Genomic DNA, 25165 nt, shown 5'->3' with positions numbered 1-25165 from the left:
GTCTAATTTGCATTCGGAATGAGTATGGGCTCCCCTGAAAAAAGTGCCTATCTGCCGCCACCAAAAACAACATCTGCCGATTCTCACAGTTGGCTTTTGGCCCAGCTGGATTTCGGTTGTTTGTGAATTTTTCCTTTGTGAAAATCATTGTTATCCGAGCATTCGTTGGTGAAGGTTGTCTGAATCAACATGACTCGTCGCGTCCCGGCGCAAAACGCCGGCAATATTGCCCTACCTGCGGCTCAAGCAGGCAAAAAAGTGGGAATTTCCAAAAGGAAGGTTGAGGCCTCAACTGATGGCAAAAACCGGGAATTTCCAAAAGGAAGGTGCTTTTGGAAGTGACATCGAACAGCAAAAAGACGAAAAAGAGCGACGGTACTGTACCGATGGATGAGGAGGAGGAGAACTCTTCATCGCACGAGGAGCAGCTTTGAAGAACAACAAGTTTGCTGGACTGCCTGACGAGGACCAGGTAGCGGAAGCAAAGGAGAATGAAGTGAAACAGCGAAAGGAGAAACTGCCTCCTTTTATGTGCGGCAATCAGCAGCAACGATCGACTTTCGAGCGGGGCTGGTTGAACTCATCAAGTCTGGGAAAGTCCAAGGCAACATTCGTCTGTGTCAGGACGGATTTAAGGTGCTGGTGCAATCCAGGCAGCACTATCAACTGGTCAAGGATTACTTGACCGAAAACGAGGCGGAGTACTTTACCCATGATGTCGTCATGGATAAGCCGTTCAAAATCGTCGTCAGAGGTCTGTACGACATGCCAGTGGAGGAATTAGCTGCCGAGCTAAAAGTTTTGAAACTGGATGTGTTGGCCGTGCACAAAATGAGCCGACGCAACAAAGACATCAAGTACCGTGACCAGCTCTACCTGCTGCATTTGGCTAAGGGATCGACGACGCTTCCTGAGCTGAAGGCAATTCGAGCGGTTTTCAACATTATCGTGTCGTGGGAGCGATACCGACCAGTGCATCGTGACGTCACACAATGCTTCAACTGCCTGGGTTTCGGGCACGGAGGTAAGAACTGCCACCTGAAGCGTCGTTGCGCCAAATGTGGTACCGATGCGCACATCACATCCCAGTGCATCCAAGATTCGCTGGTGAAGTGCCTCAACTGCAACGGTGAGCACTCGTCAACCGACCGAAAGTGCCCCAAGAGAGCTGAGTTCGTGAAAATTCGGCAGCAAGCATCGACGAAGAATCAGCCTCAGCGTCGTAGAACTCCTCCAGCCCTGGTGGAGCAAAATTTTCCACCTCTTCAACCGCGACGCCAGGTCCCGAACTTGGCACCGTTGCCGTTGGATCCCAGGAAGAGAGCTGAGATGAATCATCCACGGCCGGGTTCCAGCCAGGAGCCGAGACCGCCACCACCGGGCTTCAGCCAGGAGCCAAGACCAACCCAAGAACCAGCAGTTGAGGAAAATGGTAATGATCTTTACACCTCAACCGAACTCCTCAATATTTTCAAACAGATGTCCGCTGCACTGCGTGGATGCAAAACCAAGACCCAGCAGATTGAAGTGCTGACCTCGTTCGTCATCCAGTATGGATCGTAGGTCCCTCAAGCTGCTGAATTGGAACGCTTGCTCCATTAGGAGGAAGAATTTAGAGCTGGTGGATTTTCTTCGCGAGAAGGAGATCGACGTAGCTGCCATCACGGAAACTCATCTGAAGCCCGGTGAAAAAGTTTATCTGCAAAACTACAAGATCGCGACGCAGCTCGATAGGACCACCTCTGGAGGAGGAGGTGTGCTTGTCGCTGTTCATCGTGATCTCAAGCCACGCCGGCTGCCACACTTCAAGCTGGACATCATCGAGGCCGTTGGGGTGGAAATTCCCACTTCTGTTGGCCCAGTACTCTTCATTGCTGCATACTGCCCACGTCAGGTGAATTCCAGAGATGGTTCAGCAGCAAAACTGAAGAGCGATATCCAGAAGCTGACACGGCGGAGCGCAAAGTACATCATCGCTGGTGACCTCAACGCGAAGCATGAAGTTTGGGGCAACAGCAGGAGGAATCGGAACGGAGTGATTCTGCACAACGATCTGCAAAACGGATACTACAACGTTGTGAGTCCGGATCGTCCAACGAGGGTGGCTCGGTCTGGGAATCACTCAATCATCGACTTCTTCATTACCAATATGGCTGAGAACGTGGCTCATCCTGAGGTGTTTGAAGAGTTGAGTTCTGATCACTATCCGGTGGTTGTGGAGGTTGGAGCTTCCGTTACTCCGCAGCGGCAACCAACCCGGAAAGATTACCACAACGTTGACTGGCAGCAGTTTCAGCAAGTGGTAGACAGCAACATCGACTATGATCAACACCCGGAAACTTCTGCTGATATTGATCGTTCGCTGGAGGTGATCCAGCAGGCTATCAACCAAGCAGAGGCTGCCAACGTTCGGGAGGTTCCTGTTAATTTTAAGGTAACTGATATTGACGTAGATACTAAACACTTGATTAGACTTAGGAATGTTTATAGGAGACAATATCAACGGACTGGGGACTATGACAAAAGATTTCAGTTAACAATTTGAACAAAATCATACAAGACCGACTTGACAATATCAGAAATCAAGAATTTTCAAAACATGTAAGCCAGCTTGGGAATTATTCAAAACCATTTTGGAAACTTTCAAAAGTTCTTAAAAACAAACCAAAGCCTATTCCTCCTCTTATTGTTGAGGATTCTCCTTTGATTACATCCGAGGAAAAGGCAAATGCACTTGGGCTTCATTTTGTTAGTTCACATAATCTTGGCGCTTCCATGACCAGCCGTAAAGAAACATCAGTTGCCAATAGTATTTCAACAATTAATACTCTACCTTTGAATTTCCTGCAGATTCCCATGTTTCTGGTGAGGAAGTCAAAGTTGCAGTTAAACAAATGAAAAATATGAAAGCTCCTGGCTTTGATAACATTTTAATCTGGTGTTGAAAAACAGAGTGATCAGTTCTTTCAACATCTAGCCAATATTTTCAATAAATGTTTGCAACTTGGTTACTTCCCCACCAATTGGAAACTGGGCAAAGTCATACCAATTTTGAAGCCTCAAAAGATCCAACATCGCCAACAAGTTATCGTCCCATTAGTCTTTTGAGTAGTCTGTCCAAACTCTTTGAGAAGGTCATCTATTCAAGGCTTTTGGATTTTACCAACGATAATAATATAATTTTGAATGAGCAGTTTGGCTTCCGAAAGGGCATAATACTGCTCATCAGCTTACGAGAGTAACTAAAATCATCAAGCAGAACAAGCTTGAGTCTAAATCAACTGCTATGGCTTTGTTGGATGTTGAGAAGGCTTTTGACAATGTTTGGCATGATGGTTTGATACATAAACTGTATTTATACGGTTTTCCAATGTATCTTATCAAAATTATCCAGCACTATCTTTCGGAGAGATCGTTCAAGGTTTTTCTGAATGGGATTGCTTCTGGATTATTCAACATTGATGCTGGGGTTCCCCAAGGAAGTATTCTTGGCCCACTTCTGTACAATATTTTTACATCTGATTTGCCTACTCTTCCTGGTAATGGTGTGTTGTCACTTTTTGCTGATGACACTGCCGTTATTTATAAGGGTAAAATAACCAGATATTTAGTTGGCCGTCTTCAGAAGGGTCTTGACGTTCTTTCCGAATACTTTGGCGACTGGAAAATTCGCATAAATGCAGCCAAAACTCAAACCATCATTTTTCCACTTTCCAAATCGGCCAGATTTGTCCCAAAGGATGATGTTTTGATTAAAATGAATGATGTTTCGATACCCTGGTCAAAGGAAGTTGTCTATTTAGGTCTCATACTTGACTCGAAACTTTGTTTCGGCAGCATGTAGATAAAATATTGAACAAGTGCAGCATTCTCATCAGGTGTTTGTATCCTTTAATTAACAGAAAATCAAAGCTATCTTTGAAAAATAAGCTAGCAGTTTACAAACAAATAATTTACCCCGTTATTGAGTATGCAGTACCTGTTTGGGAGTGTTGCGCTAGAACTCATAAATTGAAGCTCCAGCGTGTCCAAAACAAGGTACTCAAAATGGTTTTGAATGTTCCTGGCTGGACAAGATCAAGTGAGGTTCATGAATTAGCAGAAGTAAAAATGTTGGATCAGAAGATTCAAGAAAAATGTTTGAAATTCAGGGAAAAATGTGCTATATCTGAATACCCCTTGATTCAAGGATTGGTTTAGTTTATGGTAAGATTAAGTTAGTTTTAGGTTAGGTTATGTTTTCTTAATTTTATTTTCCTCATTGTACCTAGTGTTACAAAAATGATAAATCATATACTTTCAAAGTTAAGAAAATGAACAGTGTTTAAATCACGAAAAGCAAACTAAAGCTGAAGAGCCACAGCTGACCACTTATTATGTAAACCAAATGTAATTATTATAAGAAAGATTCAATAAAGTATATTTAATTCAAAATTCAAAAAATTCCTTTGTGAAAAGTCCATCAGAACTGGTGGATTCAGTTGAGGAGTTTTGACAAAGTTTTGTAGAATCATTTGAATATCTGATTGCGCAAAGGTCAACCCTACTGTGCCTATAGAGATCTTATCAAAACTATTCCGCGTGGTTTAATCCATCTTAAAAAAAAAACTGGAAAATATTGACTAATCATCAATTCAGTGTGACAACCCCCAAAAACAGAGAGTTTTGTGTGCTTTGCGTAATGTGTACCTGATAAAGAACAGAATCAGTGTATAATTATCACATCACCCGTACCGCGGACATACCAATGTCAGCAAACAGATGATTTAAATGCTAAATCCATTAGCGACGAACCTCGCGTACAGATCTCGTTGTCGCATCACGCATGACGAACCTCTGAAGCTCACCAGAGAGTCTCCAAAGTCCGCTACTTTGAGCTACAGAGGTTGTGCTTTGAAGAGGGGGGAAACAACCTCACCGCAAGTTCACTGTCAATAACGACATCGATGACGAAGATGCGACTACGCACTTTGTCGGTCGTCCCCCCCCCCCGGTGAGAGGCCATCCTAACTGGTTTCTTCGGGGAGTTTCCTCTCCGTTTGGGGTCGGCTAGCCGGCAACTTGCATCGGACGAAAAAAAAAACCAAGCAGCTTTTTTGTGCCTAACACTGAATTATAAAATATGCAAATTACAGCTAGGCGGTGTTGATTCAATCTGAGAGCTCCTCCCGGGGTAAGTCACACTCATCTCTGGCGGGTCGGTTTTCTAACTTTTGAATTCGCAACAACGTTGATGACAATAAATTACTGCCGGCGAGGATAACCGACAGACCGTAGCAGGAAGTTTTTAGAAAGGTTAAAGAGAGTTTTTAGGAACAAAGTTTAACTCGTTTCTAAAATGTTGAAATAATGATGATTTTAAATATTTGACACAGCTCAGTATTAGAAAAATGTTCTCAGATTCATTTTGTAGGGGATGCCCGTAAGGACTCTCAAGCCAAATATTATCTGATTTGGTTTCAAACTGGCTTGTCCTCAGTGGTTTGAATCAACATGGATATTATGATGGGATTTCTTGCTTTTTCTTCAATCGTTTCAGGTCAACATAAAATTACCCGCAATAGGAACAAATGTTCCAATTAATGTATTCCAGTAGATTTCGTGATTCATTCTACCTGGTAGGTGAGCATTGTTTCACATGATATGTTTTTACATTATTGTATTAAAGTATGGTCGTTACAAATATTATTTTAAGTTTATGTCCCTCGACTCTGCCGATACGTTACAACGATTTGACGTTTCTTTTTTTAGTTTTTTTGGATGTAACTCGGAAATTTAAAAGAAAACACCTCAATATTTTTACATATTCTGAAAGTACGTTAAATTTCCCATAAGAATCAACTTTGAGTTTAGGATTTTACGTTTAGGTTACTGTTCTGGGAGCGAATTTGTAGCGTGTCGATACAACGGTGGAGAATTTCGTATTTTGAATATTGTATTGAAAAGGCTGTTTTTCTGCTCTGTTAATTAACTTAAACTAGGCTTTCCATGTAATATTGACTACTGAATCGAATGCTTGTTGAGAGCTTTTAAAAAGTCTTGTTCAGGTGGGGCAAGTGTACCATATGGATTTTTAGTATGGAAAAATTACGAATTGCTGTAACAACATATTAATCTTCTCATTGAAAACTTCCGGCGATAAAATTGGGCGAAAAGCTTACCGCCCGGAGATCGCGAGTTGGCGCGAGCGAATGAACACCGCGAAAAAAGATTCAGGGGTGCATTGGGGTTAAATGATTATTTCGTCATTCGGATTAACTAGAAAATAATTATTTTTAGTAAATATCGCTACTTTGAAGCGATGTAATTCATTTTTACAGTAAATTAGGCATTGTTACATCAAATTTGACCATTTAATCGCACCAGAATGGCAAAATTTTAATACAATAATGTTTGCCAATTTGACCGTTTTACCCCCAATTTCCCTAGTAGAACAAAAGAAAAGTTCATCCGCGGTCTGTCAGCAGCGCGCTGTTTTGTTTGCTGGATCAACATTTGGAAATGTCGAACGTTGAAGGAACGTCGCTCAAAAAATGGAAATTAGCCGATTTCAAATGTTCTGGCGGTAAATGAAAGGTAAGGGTGGCTAATTCTTGATTCCAATCTGTAAAACTAGCTCTGGCGAGGGTTCTGTGCACTGCGGCAATCGAATGTATCGGCGGGTTGCTTCCAGTTGCATTTGATTTGAGGAGAAGGTTTTTCAATCCACCATGGGCTTTTTTGGGGGCAACAGTTTCGGTAATCCGGAACTTCCGGTAAATTTCATATTTGCAGTGTTAAGCATCAAAAACCAACTTAGACCAATCTTTCAAACCCGTTTTTAAATGTAACTGAGTACAATAAATCCCTAAAGTGCGCTCTTTTTGGGAGGCGCAAACCGAGGAAGAGCGCAATTCTGGGGAGCGTTATTTCGGGGTTTCAAATCGGGGGAGCGCTATTGCGGGGTTTTGGCGTAAAACGGGATTTTCTTTTTGAATGTACTTTATTTACAAATAAACGAAACATTTATATAAGAAGTCATCCACAAAACACTGATAAGGGGCCATCCTCAAATCTGGGTATCCAAGAACTCCCGGAAGTCATGGCCTAGATCTAACGGGGGTCTATATGGGTGAATTAACAATCGGTATAGCTTCAGGCTTCAGTGAGCCACGATGGATACTTTTCGCCATGTTGGATTGTTATGGGTTCTCCAGGAACTCCCGAGAGTTATGACCTGATGATCTACCTGATCAACGGGGGTTTACATGGGTGTATTACAATCGATATAACTTAAGGTAACTTTAGTGGACAACGATATTTACTCTGCAGCTTGTTGGAATGTTTTGGGTTATCCAGAAATTCAGGAAATCATGGCATGGGTGTCTGCTTAAACCAGGCCATTACTTAAGGGTGTTCATTGAATCGTGATTCATTAAAGTTATCTGAAACCGTACCGATGGTTCACCCATATAAAACACCGTTGATTATGTAGATATCCAGGCAATTACTTCCGGGAGTTCCTGGGTGACCCATAACAATCCAATATAGCCTGGAGTATCCATCGTGGTTAACTTAAGCTACTTGAAGCATTTAACCCCAATGCACCCCTGAATCTTTTTTCGCGGTGTTCATTCGCTCGCGCCAACTCGCGATCTCCGGGCGGTGAGCTTTTCGCCCAATTTTGTCGCCGGAACTTTTCAATGAGAAGATTAATATTTTATTGGGAAATAAATACATAAAAGTAATTAAAAACTGATAAACAGTTGATAAAAAATTGTCCACACAAAATATAGTGATGTTATGAAAATTTACTATTTATCATCTAAGTTATTTTGTTTTTCTTAAAAACGATCAAATTTAAAGTAAACTTTATTTTTTAATCTGAAAATGAAAGAAACATTTCAAGTACATTCTAATCTGATGTATCTAAGTGATAACATTTCAATTGTTAGCAAAATAACATGTTGTTTCATGCATTGCTCGTTTTGCCTTACTAGTTGGGTAGAACGCACGGAAAATCAAAAATGTTAAAATCAATTTTTTACATTAAAAACAGGATTTTTTAAACACTTGTTCACAGAAAAATATCAATTTTCGTAATCGTGAATTATGTTCACGAATGTGAGAACCACGAAGGAATTTATTCATGAGTATGATGCATTTGCTCTATAAACGTGAATATATTCCTTCGTGGTTCTCTCATTCGTGAATTTAATTCACGATTTCGAGAATTGTTTTTTTCAGTGTTCTATCAAAGTCTTAGTCAAGACCTGGAATAAGATGATTATAAAAAAATCCGACAGATTTTTTAAAGTTTTTAATGTGTTATAACGTGCATTTCCTTAGCTTGTTACACATGCCCCACTTTCCCCTTCGTTTCGTTTTTTTTTTGGAATTCTGAGCACAACAACAAATCGAGCATCCAATTTTGCATAAAAGTCCCTTTGACACCAAATTTCCGAACCATCACAATTTCAGTCTGCAAATAATTGGTAAACACGCATTTTCGGAATGTTCAAAAATGGTAGGGGTCGTACCACCCCTCCGTCACGAGGTATCGGAAAATCTGAGAACTTTTTTTTGTTCAAACACCCTAATACACACACAATACACATACACACATACATTTGTTCAGTTTTCGATTCTGTGTTGATAGGTATACATGATGGTAGGTGTACGAGATTTCTAAGAAAAGTCGACTTTTAGAGCAGGATTATAGCGTTACCTAAGTAAGGAAGGCAAAAATAGCAAAAAATCGGCAAATCCTAAATGGTATTTTGCTTAAGAATGAATAACAAATAAAATTTCATGTTCCCTCAACTGGAGTGAATTGGAACAAATGAGATGTCATGAAATACCCGAAATCGCAGATTGTAGGGATAATCAAAACATTTAAAGCTCAGCATTAGAATATAGTCTCAGTAAGATTACAAATCGCCTTCTTATGATAATTAAGTTGTGTGTAGTGTATACAAATTTGCTTACTCACAAGTGGTCACACCAGTTTTCCCCAACCCGTTGATTAACGTTAAACATCATTATCTCAATAGTATTGTTAAGAATGTGCCCAAACAGGAAGTTCCGATACGCATGAGTTCAAAGGTGACGACACCTCCTCCACGAAGGAGTCTTCTTTTTCGACCTTCAGTCTCGCAAACATCGGATTATACATTAAAATGTTGAGTAAGGTAACGTCATGATTCGAATTCCCGGACGCTTCGAAACCCGGACACTTCATCTTGTTTTATCAATTATTTGGATATAAGTTCGCATTATGAATGTCAAATCTGTGTTATTTGATGAATTCCAACACCAACTTTCAGTTAAAGTTTGTTTGAACGCTGTATTTAATGCCAAAACAATTAAATACAATAAAATTATAAGTTTACCAAAAATGCGAAATATTTCACGTGAAATATTTCATAGGCGTTCGAAGCACCGGAAAGGCAAAGCAGAAATTTATGGTTTTGATTTCCTTAAATTCTAGCAAATTTTTATATAAAATATCAATTGTTTCGATGTTAACAGCTTATTTGAGACCTGAAGAATGCCATTCACTAACATTTCAGTCCAAATTTGTGCGATTCATTAACAAAAACGAGTGTCCGGAATTCGAAGCTAAAGTGTCCGGATTGCGAATCAGCTTTTAACAGTGTCCGGGATTCGAAGCACAACAAGTCATTTTAATTTTCAAATTCTGATGAAAAATTGTTAGAAAAGACATATTTTGCATGCATTCTCTTAAAACTGACTGTTTATACTAAATCCTGATGACATTTCTACATTTCCAACTTATTACATGATGTTTTGCCAGCTATAACAAAAATGATATGCTACTAAGTGTCCGGATTTCGAATCATGACGTTAGGCTCAATTATTAATCTTCATTTTTTTGTGTCTCATTTTTCGGCATAACTGGTTTGAAGCTTTACTCCGTTTTTGGGAGGACGTATCACAAACATACTCAGCATACGTAAGTGCACTTGATTGCTCACAAGATGACGTTGAGATGATTAATGAGTGTGACATCTTGAGGGTCTTCGAACCGCTTTTGAGAAGTTTGGCCACGTTAATTGTGGTTGGGTCAAGTAGGAAGACGATTGAAAGATGTCTTCTTAAGTATTTAGCTTAACCATATATTTGAAACAATATCCAGTAATTTTGTTGCAAGTTCAGCCATCAATTTTCCGGCTTCCATATACCATCCATATAATATACCTTGTGTCTTATATTAATCATTATATAGTAATTAATTGGCTACATCGCCAAGCCGGATGACCTTTGCCACCTGTTATTTTGATTTTTTTCTCTACCGACGACGGATGATTCTTTTAACCTCGAAGACGCAGTATTCAGAAATCATCAAAAGATTAATTTTGGACTCTAAATTTTATTGCGGGTCATATCTGCTGAATTTTGGCACGAAACCGTACCAGGGTGGTTATAAAGTGACAAATTGCCTCCACAGTCGAGGTGCGGCAACACGGCAAGGTCACTCGTGCGAATATTAAATCAATCAGCGGTGAACATCTTTCGAATCGAATAGGTACTTTTGGTCCGCTTCGGATCATCATCCGATGTTGGAATTTCTGGTTTCGTACAAGGATGCAGGAGTGGTTCCAACTCCTCTTTTGAACTGTTTTGTTTTATTGCAGAGGGATGGTCTGATGAGACCATCCCGCTGGTTTATATAAAAGTAAGATGAGTAGGATGGTTTGCGATAATGAAGAACACTTGTTCTTTAAATTTAAATAGCAATTTAGTGTGAGTGACATCAGTTATACATTTTATAGAACTTTAATAGTTAAGCAATTCTCTGAGATTTCGGTCATTCGATTTTTTTTGTATTTTTTAATCCGACTGAAACTTTTTTGGTGCCTTCGGTATGCCCAAAGAAGCCATTTTGCATCATTAGTTTGTCCATATAATTTTCCATACAAATTTGGCAGCTGTCCATACAAAAATGATATGTGAAAATTCAAAAATCTGTATCTTTTGAAGGAATTTTTTGATCGGTTTGGTGTCTTCGGCAAAGTTGTAGGTATGGATATGGACTACACTGAAAAAAATGATACACGGTAAAAAAAATTTGGTGATTTTTTTATTTAACTTTTTATTTGCAAAACTTGATTTGCAAAAAAAAACACTATTTTTATTTTTTTTTATTTTTTGATATGTTTTAGAGGGCATAAAATGCAAACTTTTCAGAAATTTCCAGAATGGGCAGAAAATCTTTGACCGAGTTATGATTTTTTGAATCATTACAGATTTTTTCAAAAAATCGAAATATTGGTCGCAAAAATTTTTCAACTTCATTTTCGATGTAAAATCGAATTTGCAATCGAAAAGTACTTTAGTGATTTTTTGATAAAGTGCACCGTTTTCAAGTTATAACCATTTTTACTGAACTATTTTGAAAATAGTCTCAGTTTTTCATTTTTTTAAATTAGTGCCCATGTTTGCCCACCTTTGAAAATATTTTTTTTTAAAAGCTGAGAAAATTCTCTATATTTTGCTTTTTTAAACTTTGTTGATACGACCCATAGTTGCTGAGATATTGCCATGCAAAGGTTAAAAAACAGGAAAATTGATGTTTTCTAAGTCTCACCCAAACAACCCGCCATTTTCTAATGTCGATATCTCAGCAACTATAAATCCGATTTACAATGTTAAAACATGAAACATTCGTAAAATTTTCCGATCTTTTCGAAAAAAAAAATTGAATCAAGACTCACATTTTACAAGGGCGTAATATTGAATGTTTGGCCCGTTTGAAATATTAGTCTTGATTTTAAATTTTTAAAAATATTTTTTTCGAAAAGATCGGAAAATTTCACGAATGTTTCATGTTTTAACATTGTAAATCGGATTTATAGTTGCTGAGATATCGACATTAGAAAATGGCGGGTTGTTTGGGTGAGACTTAGAAAACATCAATTTTCCTGTTTTTTAACCTTTGCATCGCAATATCTCAGCAATTATGGGTCGTATCAACAAAGTTCAATAAAGCAAAATATAGAGAATTTTCTCAGCTTTTCAGAAATATTTTTTTCAAAGGTGGGCAAACATGGGCACTTATATAAAAAAATGAAAACTGCGACTATTTTCAAAATAGTTACATAAAAATGGGTTTAACTTGAAAACGGTGCACTTTATCAAAAAATCACTAAAGTACTTTTTGATTGCAAATTCGATTTTACATCGAAAAATTTAGTTGAAAAAGTTTTGCGACCAATATTACGATTTTTTGAAAAAATTGTATTGATTCAAAAAATCATAACTCGGTCAAAGATTTTTTGCCCATTCTGGAAATTTCTGAAAAGTTGGCATTTTATGTCCTCTAAAACATATCAAAAAATAAAAAAAATTAAAAATAGTGTTTTTTGCAAATCAAATTTTAGTGACAAAAAGTTTAATAAAAAATCACCAAATTTTTTTTACCTTGTATCATTTCTTTTCAGTGTAGTCCATATCCATACCTACAACTTTGCCGAAGACACCAAATCGATCAAAAAATTCCTTCGAAAGATACAGAATTTTGAATTTTCACATATCATTTTTGTATGGACAGCTGCCAAATTTGTATGGAAAATTATATGGACAAACTAATGATGCAAAATGGCTTCTTTGAGCATACCGAAGGCACCAAAAAAGTTTCAGCCGGATTAAAAAATACAAAAATTAAAATTAAAGAAAAAAGACCGATTCCGTAGAGAACTGCTCAGTTACATTTTGAGAAGTCGAAAAAATGTTAATAATGTTAATTTAGCAATTTGCTTCTTACAATCGTAAAATTTGGATTTAAATCTACAGTTTTATATTCAACTATTGATTTCCAGTAAGCTGAGTTCAAGCTGAGGGCGAACCAAAACAACAACATTGTTATCCGAGCATTCGTTGGTGAAGGTTGTCTGTATCAACATGACTCGTCGCGTCCCGGCGCAAAACGCCGGCAATATTGCCCTACCTGCGGCTCAAGCAGGCAAAAAAGTGGGAATTTCCAAAAGGAAGGTTGAGGCCTCAACTGATGGCCAAAAACCGGGGATTTCCAAAAGGAAGGTGCTTTTGGAAGTGACATCGAACAGCAAAAAGACGAAAAAGAGCGACGGTACTGTACCGATGGATGAGGAGGAGGAGAACTCTTCGTCGCACGAGGAGCAGCTTTTGAAGAACAACAAGTTCGCTGGACTGCCTGACGAGGACCAGGTAGCGGAAGCAAAGGAGAATGAAGTGAAACAGCGAAAGGAGAAACTGCCTCCTTTTTATGTGCGGCAATCAGCAGCAACGATCGACTTTCGAGCGGGGCTGGTTGAACTCATCAAGTCTGGGAAAGTCCTAGGCAACATTCGTCTGTGTCAGGACGGATTTAAGGTGCTGGTGCAATCCAGGCAGCACTATCAACTGGTCAAGGATTACTTGACCGAAAACGAGGCGGAGTACTTTACCCATGATGTCGCCATGGATAAGCCGTACAAAATCGTCGTCAGAGGTCTGTACGACATGCCAGTGGAGGAATTAGCTGCCGAGCTAAAAGTTTTGAAACTGGATGTGTTGGCCGTGCACAAAATGAGCCGACGCAACAAAGACATCAAGTACCGTGACCAGCTCTACCTGCTGCATTTGGCTAAGGGATCGACGACGCTTCCTGAGCTGAAGGCAATTCGAGCGGTTTTCAACATTATCGTGTCGTGGGAGCGATACCGACCAGTGCATCGTGACGTCACACAATGCTTCAACTGCCTGGGTTTCGGGCACGGAGGTAAGAACTGCCACCTGAAGCGTCGTTGCGCCAAATGTGGTACCGATGCGCACATCACATCCCAGTGCATCCAAGATTCGCTGGTGAAGTGCCTCAACTGCAACGGTGAGCACTCGTCAACCGACCGAAAGTGCCCCAAGAGAGCTGAGTTCGTGAAAATTCGGCAGCAAGCATCGACGAAGAATCAGCCTCAGCGTCGTAGAACTCCTCCAGCCCTGGTGGAGCAAAATTTTCCACCTCTTCAACCGCGACGCCAGGTCCCAAACTTGGCACCGTTGCCGTTGGATCCCAGGAAGAGAGCTGAGGTGAATCATCCATGGCCGGGTTCCAGCCAGAAGCCGAGACCACCACCACCGGGCTTCAGCCAGGAGCCAAGACCAACCCAAGAACCAGCAGTTGAGGAAAATGGTAATGATCTTTACACCTCAACCGAACTCCTCAATATTTTCAAACAGATGTCCGCTGCACTGCGTGGATGCAAAACCAAGACCCAGCAGATTGAAGTGCTGACCTCGTTCGTCATCCAGTATGGATCGTAGGTCCCTCAAGCTGCTGAATTGGAACGCTTGCTCCATTAGGAGGAAGAATTTAGAGCTGGTGGATTTTCTTCGCGAGAAGGAGATCGACGTAGCTGCCATCACGGAAACTCATCTGAAGCCCGGTGAAAAAGTTTATCTGCAAAACTACAAGATCGCGACGCAGCTCGACAGGACCACCTCTGGAGGAGGAGGTGTGCTTGTCGCTGTTCATCGTGATCTCAAGCCACGCCGGCTGCCACACTTTAAGCTGGACATCATCGAGGCCGTTGGGGTGGAAATTCCCACTTCGGTTGGCCCAGTACTCTTCATTGCTGCATACTGCCCACGTCAGGTGAATTCCAGAGATGGTTCAGCAGCAAAACTGAAGAGCGATATCCAGAAGCTGACACGGCGGAGCGCAAAGTACATCATCGCTGGTGACCTCAACGCGAAGCATGAAGTTTGGGGCAACAGCAGGAGGAATCGGAACGGAGTGATTCTGCACAACGATCTGCAAAACGGATACTACAACGTTGTGAGTCCGGATCGTCCAACGAGGGTGGCTCGGTCTGGGAATCACTCAATCATCGACTTCTTCATTACCAATATGGCTGAGAACGTGGCTCATCCTGAGGTGTTTGAAGAGTTGAGTTCTGATCACTATCCGGTGGTTGTGGAGGTTGGAGCTTCCGTTACTCCGCAGCGGCAACCAACCCGGAAAGATTACCACAACGTTGACTGGCAGCAGTTTCAGCAAGTGGTCGACAGCAACATCGACTATGATCAACACCCGGAAACTTCTGCCGATATTGATCGTTCGCTGGAGGTGATCCAGCAGGCTATCAACCAAGCAGAGGCTGCCAACGTTCGGGAGGTTCCTGTTAATTTTAAGGTAACTGATATTGACGTAGATACTAAACACTTGATTAGACTTAGGAATGTTTATAGGAGACAATATCAACGGACTGGGGACTATGACAAAAGATTTCAGTGAACAATTTGAACAAAATCATACAAGACCGACTTGACAATATCAGAAATCAAGAATTTTCAAAACATGTAAGCCAGCTTGGGAATTATTCAAAACCATTTTGGAAACTTTCAAAAGTTCTTAAAAACAAACCAAAGCCTATTCCTCCTCTTATTGTTGAGGATTCTCCTTTGATTACATCCGAGGAAAAGGCAAATGCACTTGGGCTTCATTTTGTTAGTTCACATAATCTTGGCGCTTCCATGACCAGCCGTAAAGAAACATCAGTTGCCAATAGTATTTCAACAATCAATGACTCTACCTTTGAATTTCCTGCAGATTCCCATGTTTCTGGTGAGGAAGTCAAAGTTGCAGTTAAACAAATGAAAAATATGAAAGCTCCAGGCTTTGATAACATTTTAATCTAGTGTTGAAAAACAGAGTGATCAGTTCTTTCAACATCTAGCCAATATTTTCAATAAATGTTTGCAACTTGGTTACTTCCCCACCAATTGGAAGCTGGGCAAAGTCATACCAATTTTGAAGCCTCAAAAGATCCAACATCGCCAACAAGTTATCGTCCCATTAGTCTTTTGAGTAGTCTGTCCAAACTCTTTGAGAAGGTCATCTATTCAAGGCTTTTGGATTTTACCAACGATAATAATATAATTTTGAATGAGCAGTTTGGCTTCCGAAAGGGACATAATACTGCTCATCAGCTTACGAGAGTAACTAAAATCATCAAGCAGAACAAGCTTGAGTCTAAATCAACTGCTATGGCTTTGTTGGATGTTGAGAAGGCTTTTGACAATGTTTGGCATGATGGTTTGATACATAAACTGTATTTATACGGTTTTCCAATGTATCTTATCAAAATTATCCAGCACTATCTTTCGGAGAGATCGTTCAAGGTTTTTCTGAATGGGATTGCTTCTGGATTATTCAACATTGATGCTGGGGTTCCCCAAGGAAGTATTCTTGGCCCACTTCTGTACAATATTTTTACATCTGATTTGCCTACTCTTCCTGGTAATGGTGTGTTGTCACTTTTGCTGATGACACTGCCGTTATTTATAAGGGTAAAATAACCAGATATTTAGTTGGCCGTCTTCAGAAGGGTCTTGACGTTCTTTCCGAATACTTTGGCGACTGGAAAATTCGCATAAATGCAGCCAAAACTCAAACCATCATTTTTCCACTTTCCAAATCGGCCAGATTTGTCCCAAAGGATGATGTTTTGATTAAAATGAATGATGTTTCGATACCCTGGTCAAAGGAAGTTGTCTATTTAGGTCTCATACTTGACTCGAAACTTTGTTTCGGCAGCATGTAGATAAAATATTGAACAAGTGCAGCATTCTCATCAGGTGTTTGTATCCTTTAATTAACAGAAAATCAAAGCTATCTTTGAAAAATAAGTTAGCAGTTTACAAACAAATAATTTACCCCGTTATTGAGTATGCAGTACCTGTTTGGGAGTGTTGCGCTAGAACTCATAAATTGAAGCTCCAGCGTGTCCAAAACAAGGTACTCAAAATGGTTTTGAATGTTCCTGGCTGGACAAGATCAAGTGAGGTTCATGAATTAGCAGAAGTTAAAATGTTGGATCAGAAGATTCAAGAAAAATGTTTGAAATTCAGGGAAAAATGTGCTATATCTGAATACCCCTTGATTCAAGGATTGGTTTAGTTTATGGTAAGATTAAGTTAGTTTTAGGTTAGGTTATGTTTTCTTAACTTTTTTTTTCCTCATTGTACCTAGTGTTACAAAAATGATAAATCATATACTTTTAAAGTTATAAAATGAACAGTGTTTAAATCACGAAAAGCAAACTAAAGCTGAAGAGCCACAGCTGACCACTTATTATGTAAACCAAATGTAATTATTATAAGAAAGATTCAATAAAGTATATTTAATTCAAAAAAAAAAAAAAAAAAAAAAAAAACAAAACAACAAAACGCATGATCTATGGTCGCGACCTTGACGAACCTTCGAAGCCCACCTTGCCGTCGTTCATGGACGGACAAACGGGCAGGTTTCTGCGCTTCGGCACCTCGTATACCTCTGTCTTGTATCGTTTTTCTATGCAGATGTTGGAGATAATTTATTACTTGGGTGTGTTATCTACGTTCGAATATGAACCTGTTGCAGAATGTTTACAATCGCAGAATATTCTATCTAGAAATTTGGGGTTGGAAGGGTTTTAATATTTGACAATTTTGTTTTGATTGAATAATAATTTAAGGGACGAACTCTGTTAGCACACACAGCTTCCGGCCCAATCCTTCTTCTATTTCCGTAAAACTTTGTCAAAAGGAATAATGTTACAAACGAAAGATTTTTTTATATTTATTTAAAGTTTTCAACTTTTTGAATTATTTTGAATATGATTTTACTTAAAAATTAATTATTAATTTATAATCTTTAAAACCTTGACAAACGCGAGTAAAATAAAATGACTATCAAATACAACGAAAATAAATCAAGTATGCAAAAAGGCTTAGAATTTCGACAAATAGCCGTTAAAATCAATCCCGTTGTTCTAACGAATACCCAATCAATTTAATCCGATCCGAGAACAATCCAATATAATCAAAACTTGACTAATGATCCGAACGGATAAGGAAGTCACCAAAGTCCCATAAATGAGCACTAACCAACTCAGCATGGTGGAAGGAAGATGCTTCGCGAACAGACCACGTGCTAATAAATCGCAATTTTTTCTACAAAAGGGCAAAATTGCTTCCCAATCTGTGACATGGAGCACTGTAATTAGCACCTTTTTGTGTTTGCAACGTGTCACCTTGCTATGAGCAGACGGGGGAAGTCGCAAATCTGCCCAAGGTCACACGCTTCGTTGCCAAATATTACTTTTGCTGACGATCTTGACGAGCGCCGTCAGCGAGTTTGAGTGACATTAAACAGGCTGCCGCTGATGGCTGAACTTATTCGGAACGTTAACCCAGAGAAGAAGACGCTGCCAGAAGTCGCCAGAAGATGGGTTTTTATCGCTAAAAATTGATTTATGACCTCAGGAAAGTTGAGATCGCCAAGTCACATCACGTGTCAACTCCGCCCCACCGTGACAACACTTTGACGCGGTCGTTTCGTTTTGGATTAAGCATCTTTCACGTTAAAATTATTCAGTTTCGTCCTGATTGTGATACGGCAAGGTAGCAGCGCAACTGAGCAGTTCTCTGAGATTTTGAAATGTGAATTAATTTGGCTATTTTTTGTAACATATGAGTGCTAAATATTATAATTTTATAAAAAAAGTGCTGAATATTGACTAAAGCAGAAGATGCATGTACATGAGTTTTGATTTCAAATATATGTTAAAAAAGAAGCATATTTAATTTTCAAAATATAGCATTGTTAGTGTTTTTTATTCAAAACAGTGTCTTCTTCACTTCTAACATGCTTTTAATGATTTGATGAACTCTGATGATAGGGTTTAGTAAAATATCTTTAGCTTTAAATTATTTTATTAACGAGTAGTTTTTGATACTTAGGTACATTTTACATTATAAAAAACAATAATAATAACGTACATTTGAAAAAAGGGGGAGAGCAACTCTCTAGACTGAACAACCAAAGGTCGAATTTTCATTGTTAAAAAAGACTCCCAGGAACCATCATATATCAGCATTTATTTAAGGTAAACATTGTTGAAATTTTAGTTTACAGATCTGCAGTGCTAGTGCTTGAAATATTTTCTATTTAATTTTATATGTTCTTGAAAAAACAACGTATATTCATAATTTTAAATTAAAAAATATATATAATTTTAAATGACTTTTCATCCAACATTTTTGGCAAATCAGGACCAATATCTCAAACAGCTGTTTTAGTATTTTTTTGGTTATTGTTCTGATTTTTTGATTGATTTTGATTAAAATAGGTAAAAACACAATAAGTCCAAATCTCTATTGCTCTAAAATCTCCTGTAAGGTAGTGACTTCAAGATAATTTGTAAAATATTTTTGTATAAAGCAATAAAGTCTATACTAACCGTCACCAGGGGTGACACTGGGTCTGCGGGTGAGATTTGATCATACAAATTTCGGCCTTTTTGTTTGACCCAATCTCACCCCCAGACCTATTAGATTAGATTAGACCTAATCTCATTCCCAGACTCAATGTCACCCCTGATGATAGTATGTAAAATTTAACAAATGTGTATGTAAATTTGACATTGACTGGTATCATTTTATTTGTTGTCTTTTCTTTGTAAATACTTATAAGATATTTATTTTAAAATCGAAAGCACAATAAAAAACAAATTAAGCAAAATAAAAACGGCTATTCTTCTTTAGATTTAAGTGTAGATTATCACCAGTTAGTAGTATTTACTTAATTCTATGATTATAATAATATAATGATTTTCAAATTTCAAGACTTATTATCGTAATTCTAAGCAAAAAGTACATCATTACAGTTATACTTCTACCAAACATTTATAATTATTTGCTTATATTGGCAATTTGCGGCGAGAAATATTAAGCTAACCTAGGACAGAAAGAGGAGAGACAGAATTGAAGATCGCGACAACAGTACCAAACATTTGCAAAATATCAATAAATTTATGAAAATAGTTTTTCCTCGACTTCTACGATTGTACCAATCTGCTGGACCAAAATTCAAAATATTTGAAAAGATCAAAAGGATCGGGAAAGGAGGGACAAAAACTTGAAATAAAATAAAGCAATGGCTTATGTTGTTGATGCATCCATGGTATTCATTTTACAACTAGGAATTGGAAAATACTTACTTTGATAATAAAAAAAACAAATCTTGTCATTGAATGAAAAAAATATATTATACCTCACACAATTGTGAAATACCTGAAACTGATGGTTTCACTATAAATGTCATTACATTCTTTTGATCATAATAAAGCTTGAGTTGTATTAGTAAAAGCGCTTGAAGTTATTATTTTATTAGAAAATATGCACTCCTGGAATGAAGCAAAGCTAGTTCGCATCTGTAACAGAAAGTTTTCCAAATTTTGTTTCAAAGGTCAATGATTTTCTTTTAAAAAAACTTGATACATTTTTTTTTAAATGAAGCTTATTGATAGGTCGATAAAAGAATAGATGAAAAAAAACAATGGAAGGAAAAATGAATCTAAATGTTCAATTATCGATTTTTTTTTCTAAGCATTAGACAATCCGTAAACTGTTCTGAACATGAGGGAGGATGACTGTAAAAGCTATTCCAATCCAAAAAAAAACATTGTTATGTTGTAAAAGTGCTAGTTGAATTAGACAACTGAAAAACATATTAGGAAAATACGTAATTCAAACATTCACAATGATGATTTGAATGATAGATAAAAAATAAACGGAGTAGCAAAATAACAAAATTTAAATTAAAATAACAGATTTACTGAAGAATCTGTCTGAGTAGGTTATCTTCCAATTTTCGGACGGTAAACTGTCCACGCAGCATCCACGAGATGCTCTGGCAGTGATTATGCCGCACCGAGTTTTTAATGAAAGACTCTCCAAAATGTCCCAAGTCGTCTGCGACGACGACCAGTAGCGTGAAAATTATGGACATCTTTCTCGGCTGCGCGGACCGCAGCTGGTTTTCGGAGTTTCCAACACGCTGAGATCTTCTCCAGATATAGGCCCCTGAAGGTTAGCAACGGGTTTAAAGAAACAAAACGGAGAAAAAGGGAAGTCCTACCCCAGAGGCTTTCTGACGGCCGCTGGTAGGTCCGTTAAGCAGCGTGGTGTAATTTATGAAGGTAAATGAGGATGATTACTATAGGGTAACGAGCAGTTTGTTGATCGCTAGCCATTTAAACAATTTTAAAAGGACCGAAAAACAGACAATTTCAAGTCAAAACATGACTTCATTCCACGAAACCAGTTCGTGGAAGGATGTCTTTTGCCTGTAAGGTGTGGCCAATGGCATTATCTGAGGGAAAGGGCTTGGCGGACGAAACCTGCGAAGATCATCTTTCATCTTCTGATTGTCCACTGGGGAGGCAATAAACGTTCCTATACGTGTACGGACTCTCGTTTCGCCCCAAAAGCAATTGTCGAAGGGAGGTCACACAATCAGCGGACAGGTTTCTTCTTCGCAAAATAACCACAACCAGCATGAGCAAGTCGGTTGTTGGTCACCTCTGGGGATGGGTTGAAGTGCGAATATATGCACCGTCGCATGAGGTCACGCTGCTTTTGGCTACTCTATTCGAAAATTGAAGTGCCAATATTGAGTGCAAACTCAAATTGTCAACATCGGCTTTTCTTCTTATCTTTAGTGCGTTTTGGGTGGGCAAATGCGGAAATTTTTCAAACGATTATCGAGTCTATCGGGAATTTTAGAGCTCTTTGAACTTTTAAGCACTTTAGCAGGCTTGAACACGAAAGTGCAGTTTTATTTTCTTACACTTCAAATGGCATGAGTTTATTCATTTAGAGGTTTTGGTTGATGTAAATAACATTGAAAAGTTTTCGATTGTTTTCCTACACTGCGTCACTAAGTTTAAAAAACAACCTTCAAATACTATGTAAATTATATTTAGTTGTATGGAATATCTACAAAAATTATCCAGTTCAATCAGAACAACTATAACAAAAGCGTAAAGCAACCCAACTTTATTAAATTTGATTTTTGTAATATAAATTTTTCTGTTAATTGGAAACTGCTTACATAGTACAATTGCATAACAGGTTAGAACACTTTGGGAAAGTTTATTGCTTTGTTTATATTTCAAATCTGTGATTAATAGTTAGAGAATGTTAAATGTGTCCATACTTAAAGAGAGGGGACAGAAATTTTACAAAATCCATATGATCAAAAAAAGCAAATCATTTCAAGTTTCCTATACTAACAGCTGAACGGTGGTAACAAGTTTGATGTATCGCTTCCTTTTCGATCAATATGACCAAAATTGGCCATTTTTCTATTAATACTTATAATACTCAAGGGTAAAGATTGTATGGGAAACTTTTAAACAGTGTATTATTATTATTTTGTATTAGTTTGTATCCTCTCCACCCAATTTTCAGAAAAATCAGAATCCAAAAATTTTTTATTGCAAACTAAAAAATCAGAAAATAAAATTTATACAAAAAATACTTGTTTATAAACCATCAATAATACAATGCTAATTTTAAAAATGTTAAATTAATTTTTAAAATGGGCTTAAGGATCCTTTAAAAAATATTTTTGGACCACATATAGGAAAAAAAATGAAACAATTTTGCTTCAAAATTAAAAAATATGCTTTTAAATCAGGTTTTTACTCCCTCCTACGATATTCCACAATTTGAAATAGCTTAACTAGGCATATAAAAATGCATATTGATGAAGATTTTTTTAAAAAATTAATAAATCTTATTTTTCAAATCTATCATTTATTAAAAAAAATACTAGATTGATTCCTAAAATATGCCTAATCAACAAATAATTAAGATCTATAAAATGATTAACTTAATTGCATGCAAAGCAACATCCATTAAGAAAAAATGATGATGGAATAGGGTTTATCAAACATTGTAAGTATTGTTTTGTTTCTATCTAGACTTGAAAAAGCAACATAAAACAATTCTAGACTCGAGTCCAGAGAATGGATGAAACGGCAGTTTTTCATAAACATGATACATGAGATCACATATACTCTAAATGATTTGTCATCATATGCTTTAATTTTAAAATCTAACGGATTCATCATGCGTTAATGTGCTAATTCTTGCTTGAAATATTCACGTTGTTTCGCTGATTTAATTGCAAAAAATCGCGTCGCGAGTGATTTACAGTAACGTTTTAACACGAAAGGTCTAATAGCGTTTGATGGTGTTCAATGGTAGCCATATTATTTAACTACTCTTTTGGGTGTAGTTTTCACAGCAACAAAGTACACAGGCATCATCTCAGCCTTCTCAGCAGCAGGTTCTTTATTACCGGTTCACCCGCATGAAGGAGGGGAAAAGTTACCATACTTGCAATCAATCATGCGAGTCAGCCGGTTCAGAGAGGTCCTTGCAAGGTCCCCACGGGTTTACACTTTGCCATTTAGTCCCAGTGTAACTACTGTTGAGACGTTTCGATGAGCCGGTACTCACTCACCATTTTAATATCTTCCTGCCACCAACTTCCGAGATAACGATATCCTTGCGTAATATTCAGTCAGAATCGCACTTGCTGTTGCACTCCTTGGCCCACTAATCACGACTAGTTCCGGTTTTGAAACGGTCTCTTCAGCGACCCACCTGGCCAAACCACGTGGAAGGCAATCGTCCACCACACCCTCCAATGTCTTCACTCCAAAAAGGTCCCCAAATATACTTCACAAAGCATGCCACGACGAACACACAAAACGAAATTTTCCCACAAAATTTGGCAGTGATGAGCACACACACTCGCACGCACTCGCTTTACGACGGACACAGGAGCTTGTTGTCGTCGCCCGTTGTCCGGTGAAAATTCAAATCAGAACTAAAAGGTGCTTCAAGTTGTCAGACTGTTTTTATACCACGCCAGTGGAGCTCCAACGCGCGCGGCTTAGCCGAAGACCTCTTCGTCGTCATCCGCTATCTTCTCGAGGAGAAGAAGATTCGTCAGGGTGATCTCATCTTCTGCTATAAATTATTATATATCGTTATTTTTTGGTATTTTTTTAAATTTCAATAATTTTTAGAACTTTGAATTTTTGCAAGTTCATAATAAATTTTAACAAATTTACATTTTCTTTTAAATATAATTTTGGTTTCAAATTCATCGAAACTTATGAATGATCATAATTTCACAATATTATTTAAAAAAAAAATCACCCTAATGAATTAAGCACGTGAGTGCGCGCCAAAGCATCGTCACAACATCGCAGTCGGCGACCAGAGATCGTCGCGCTTGTTCTGATGATAACGCGCGCGGAGAGAGAAAATAAAGCGTCGTTGTTGGTCGGCGCCGGATATGAACAAGATGTTTTCTTCACTTCAAAGCGAGGCGAAACAATTCTTTTTTTTAAGGCATTCATACACCCAAAAGGGAGAGATAGCAGTGGTACCATTCACGGACACAGAGAACACAGCTCGTGATGGGCAAGAGAATTATTCTCTCGAGGTTCATTTGCAAAAAATGTTCATCCGTCAAAACAAAAAAAAAACAAAAAGTATCGATTATGGGAATCGAACCAGAGACCCTTGACAGACTAATCCAATGACTTAAATGCCTCGGCCACCACAGCTTGGTGGCTAAGGAGTGATCAGATGTCGATGTATGGCACTTGTTGGAGATTTATTGTTTCAATTAAAGAATTTGTTTGATGGTGTGAGTTGGTAGCATTATTGTTTCGATTTTGGCAGTGAGCCCTCAATCAATTTTAAGGGAACGATTCTATCGACTCAGTGTCCTAAAATGCATTATTAATCAGTATAGTTGTTTTACAATCATTTGGTTTCACATAAACTTTGAAAAACATTTGAAACTCCCTAATAGTGATTTAAAAGTATGTTAAACATTTTTTTCTTGTTATAATTTTTTTTACAATTTTTGTATTGAAAAAATGTGAGAAAAAAAACAGCAAAACGCTCCTTACTTAGTTTTTTTTCTGGGAATTCTCTGGCTATTGTCATTTATCCTGAGACCGTTTTCTTTAAATTAATGGTCAGAACTATATCTAAGGAAAAATTTCTAAAAATTTATGATTAGGTCCTATAAACAAATGTTAACATTGAATGTATTCGCTTACTCCGATGAACTGTGACATAAGGTGTGAAAGGGATACACTCAATGTCTACATTTGTAGGACCTCATCAAAATCGAGATTTGAATAAAATTCCATGATTGTTAATTTTCAGAAATACTGTGACAATCAGAGTTACGTCAGAGTTTTAAACTGTAAATTTTAATGAAACTTTTCATGGACCGTTGCCAATACTTTTAAAGGTTATGTCGCCTCTCCTTCGAAATCGGCCCCGG

At 38.1% G+C, this 25165-nt stretch overlaps 1 protein-coding gene across 1 annotated transcript in view; it reads right to left on the bottom strand.

Annotated features, from left to right (window-relative positions):
* LOC6042848 (mucin-2) overlaps positions 1 to 23675 on the bottom strand; it is a 30736-nt gene extending 7061 nt beyond the window's left edge. The window contains exon 1 of the mRNA XM_038264923.1: positions 23315 to 23675. Within this exon, the coding sequence (XP_038120851.1) occupies positions 23315 to 23317 (3 nt within the window). The 5' untranslated portion in view covers positions 23318 to 23675. The remainder of the gene's footprint in view (positions 1 to 23314) is intronic.
* Between the last annotated feature and the right edge of the window lie 1490 nt (positions 23676 to 25165).

This window comes from Culex quinquefasciatus, chromosome 3 (genome assembly GCF_015732765.1).
Source record: "Culex quinquefasciatus strain JHB chromosome 3, VPISU_Cqui_1.0_pri_paternal, whole genome shotgun sequence".
Taxonomy (NCBI): Eukaryota; Metazoa; Arthropoda; class Insecta; order Diptera; family Culicidae; genus Culex; species Culex quinquefasciatus.
Note: the sequence above shows the minus strand (reverse complement) of the source record. Positions and strands in the feature narration are given on the sequence as shown.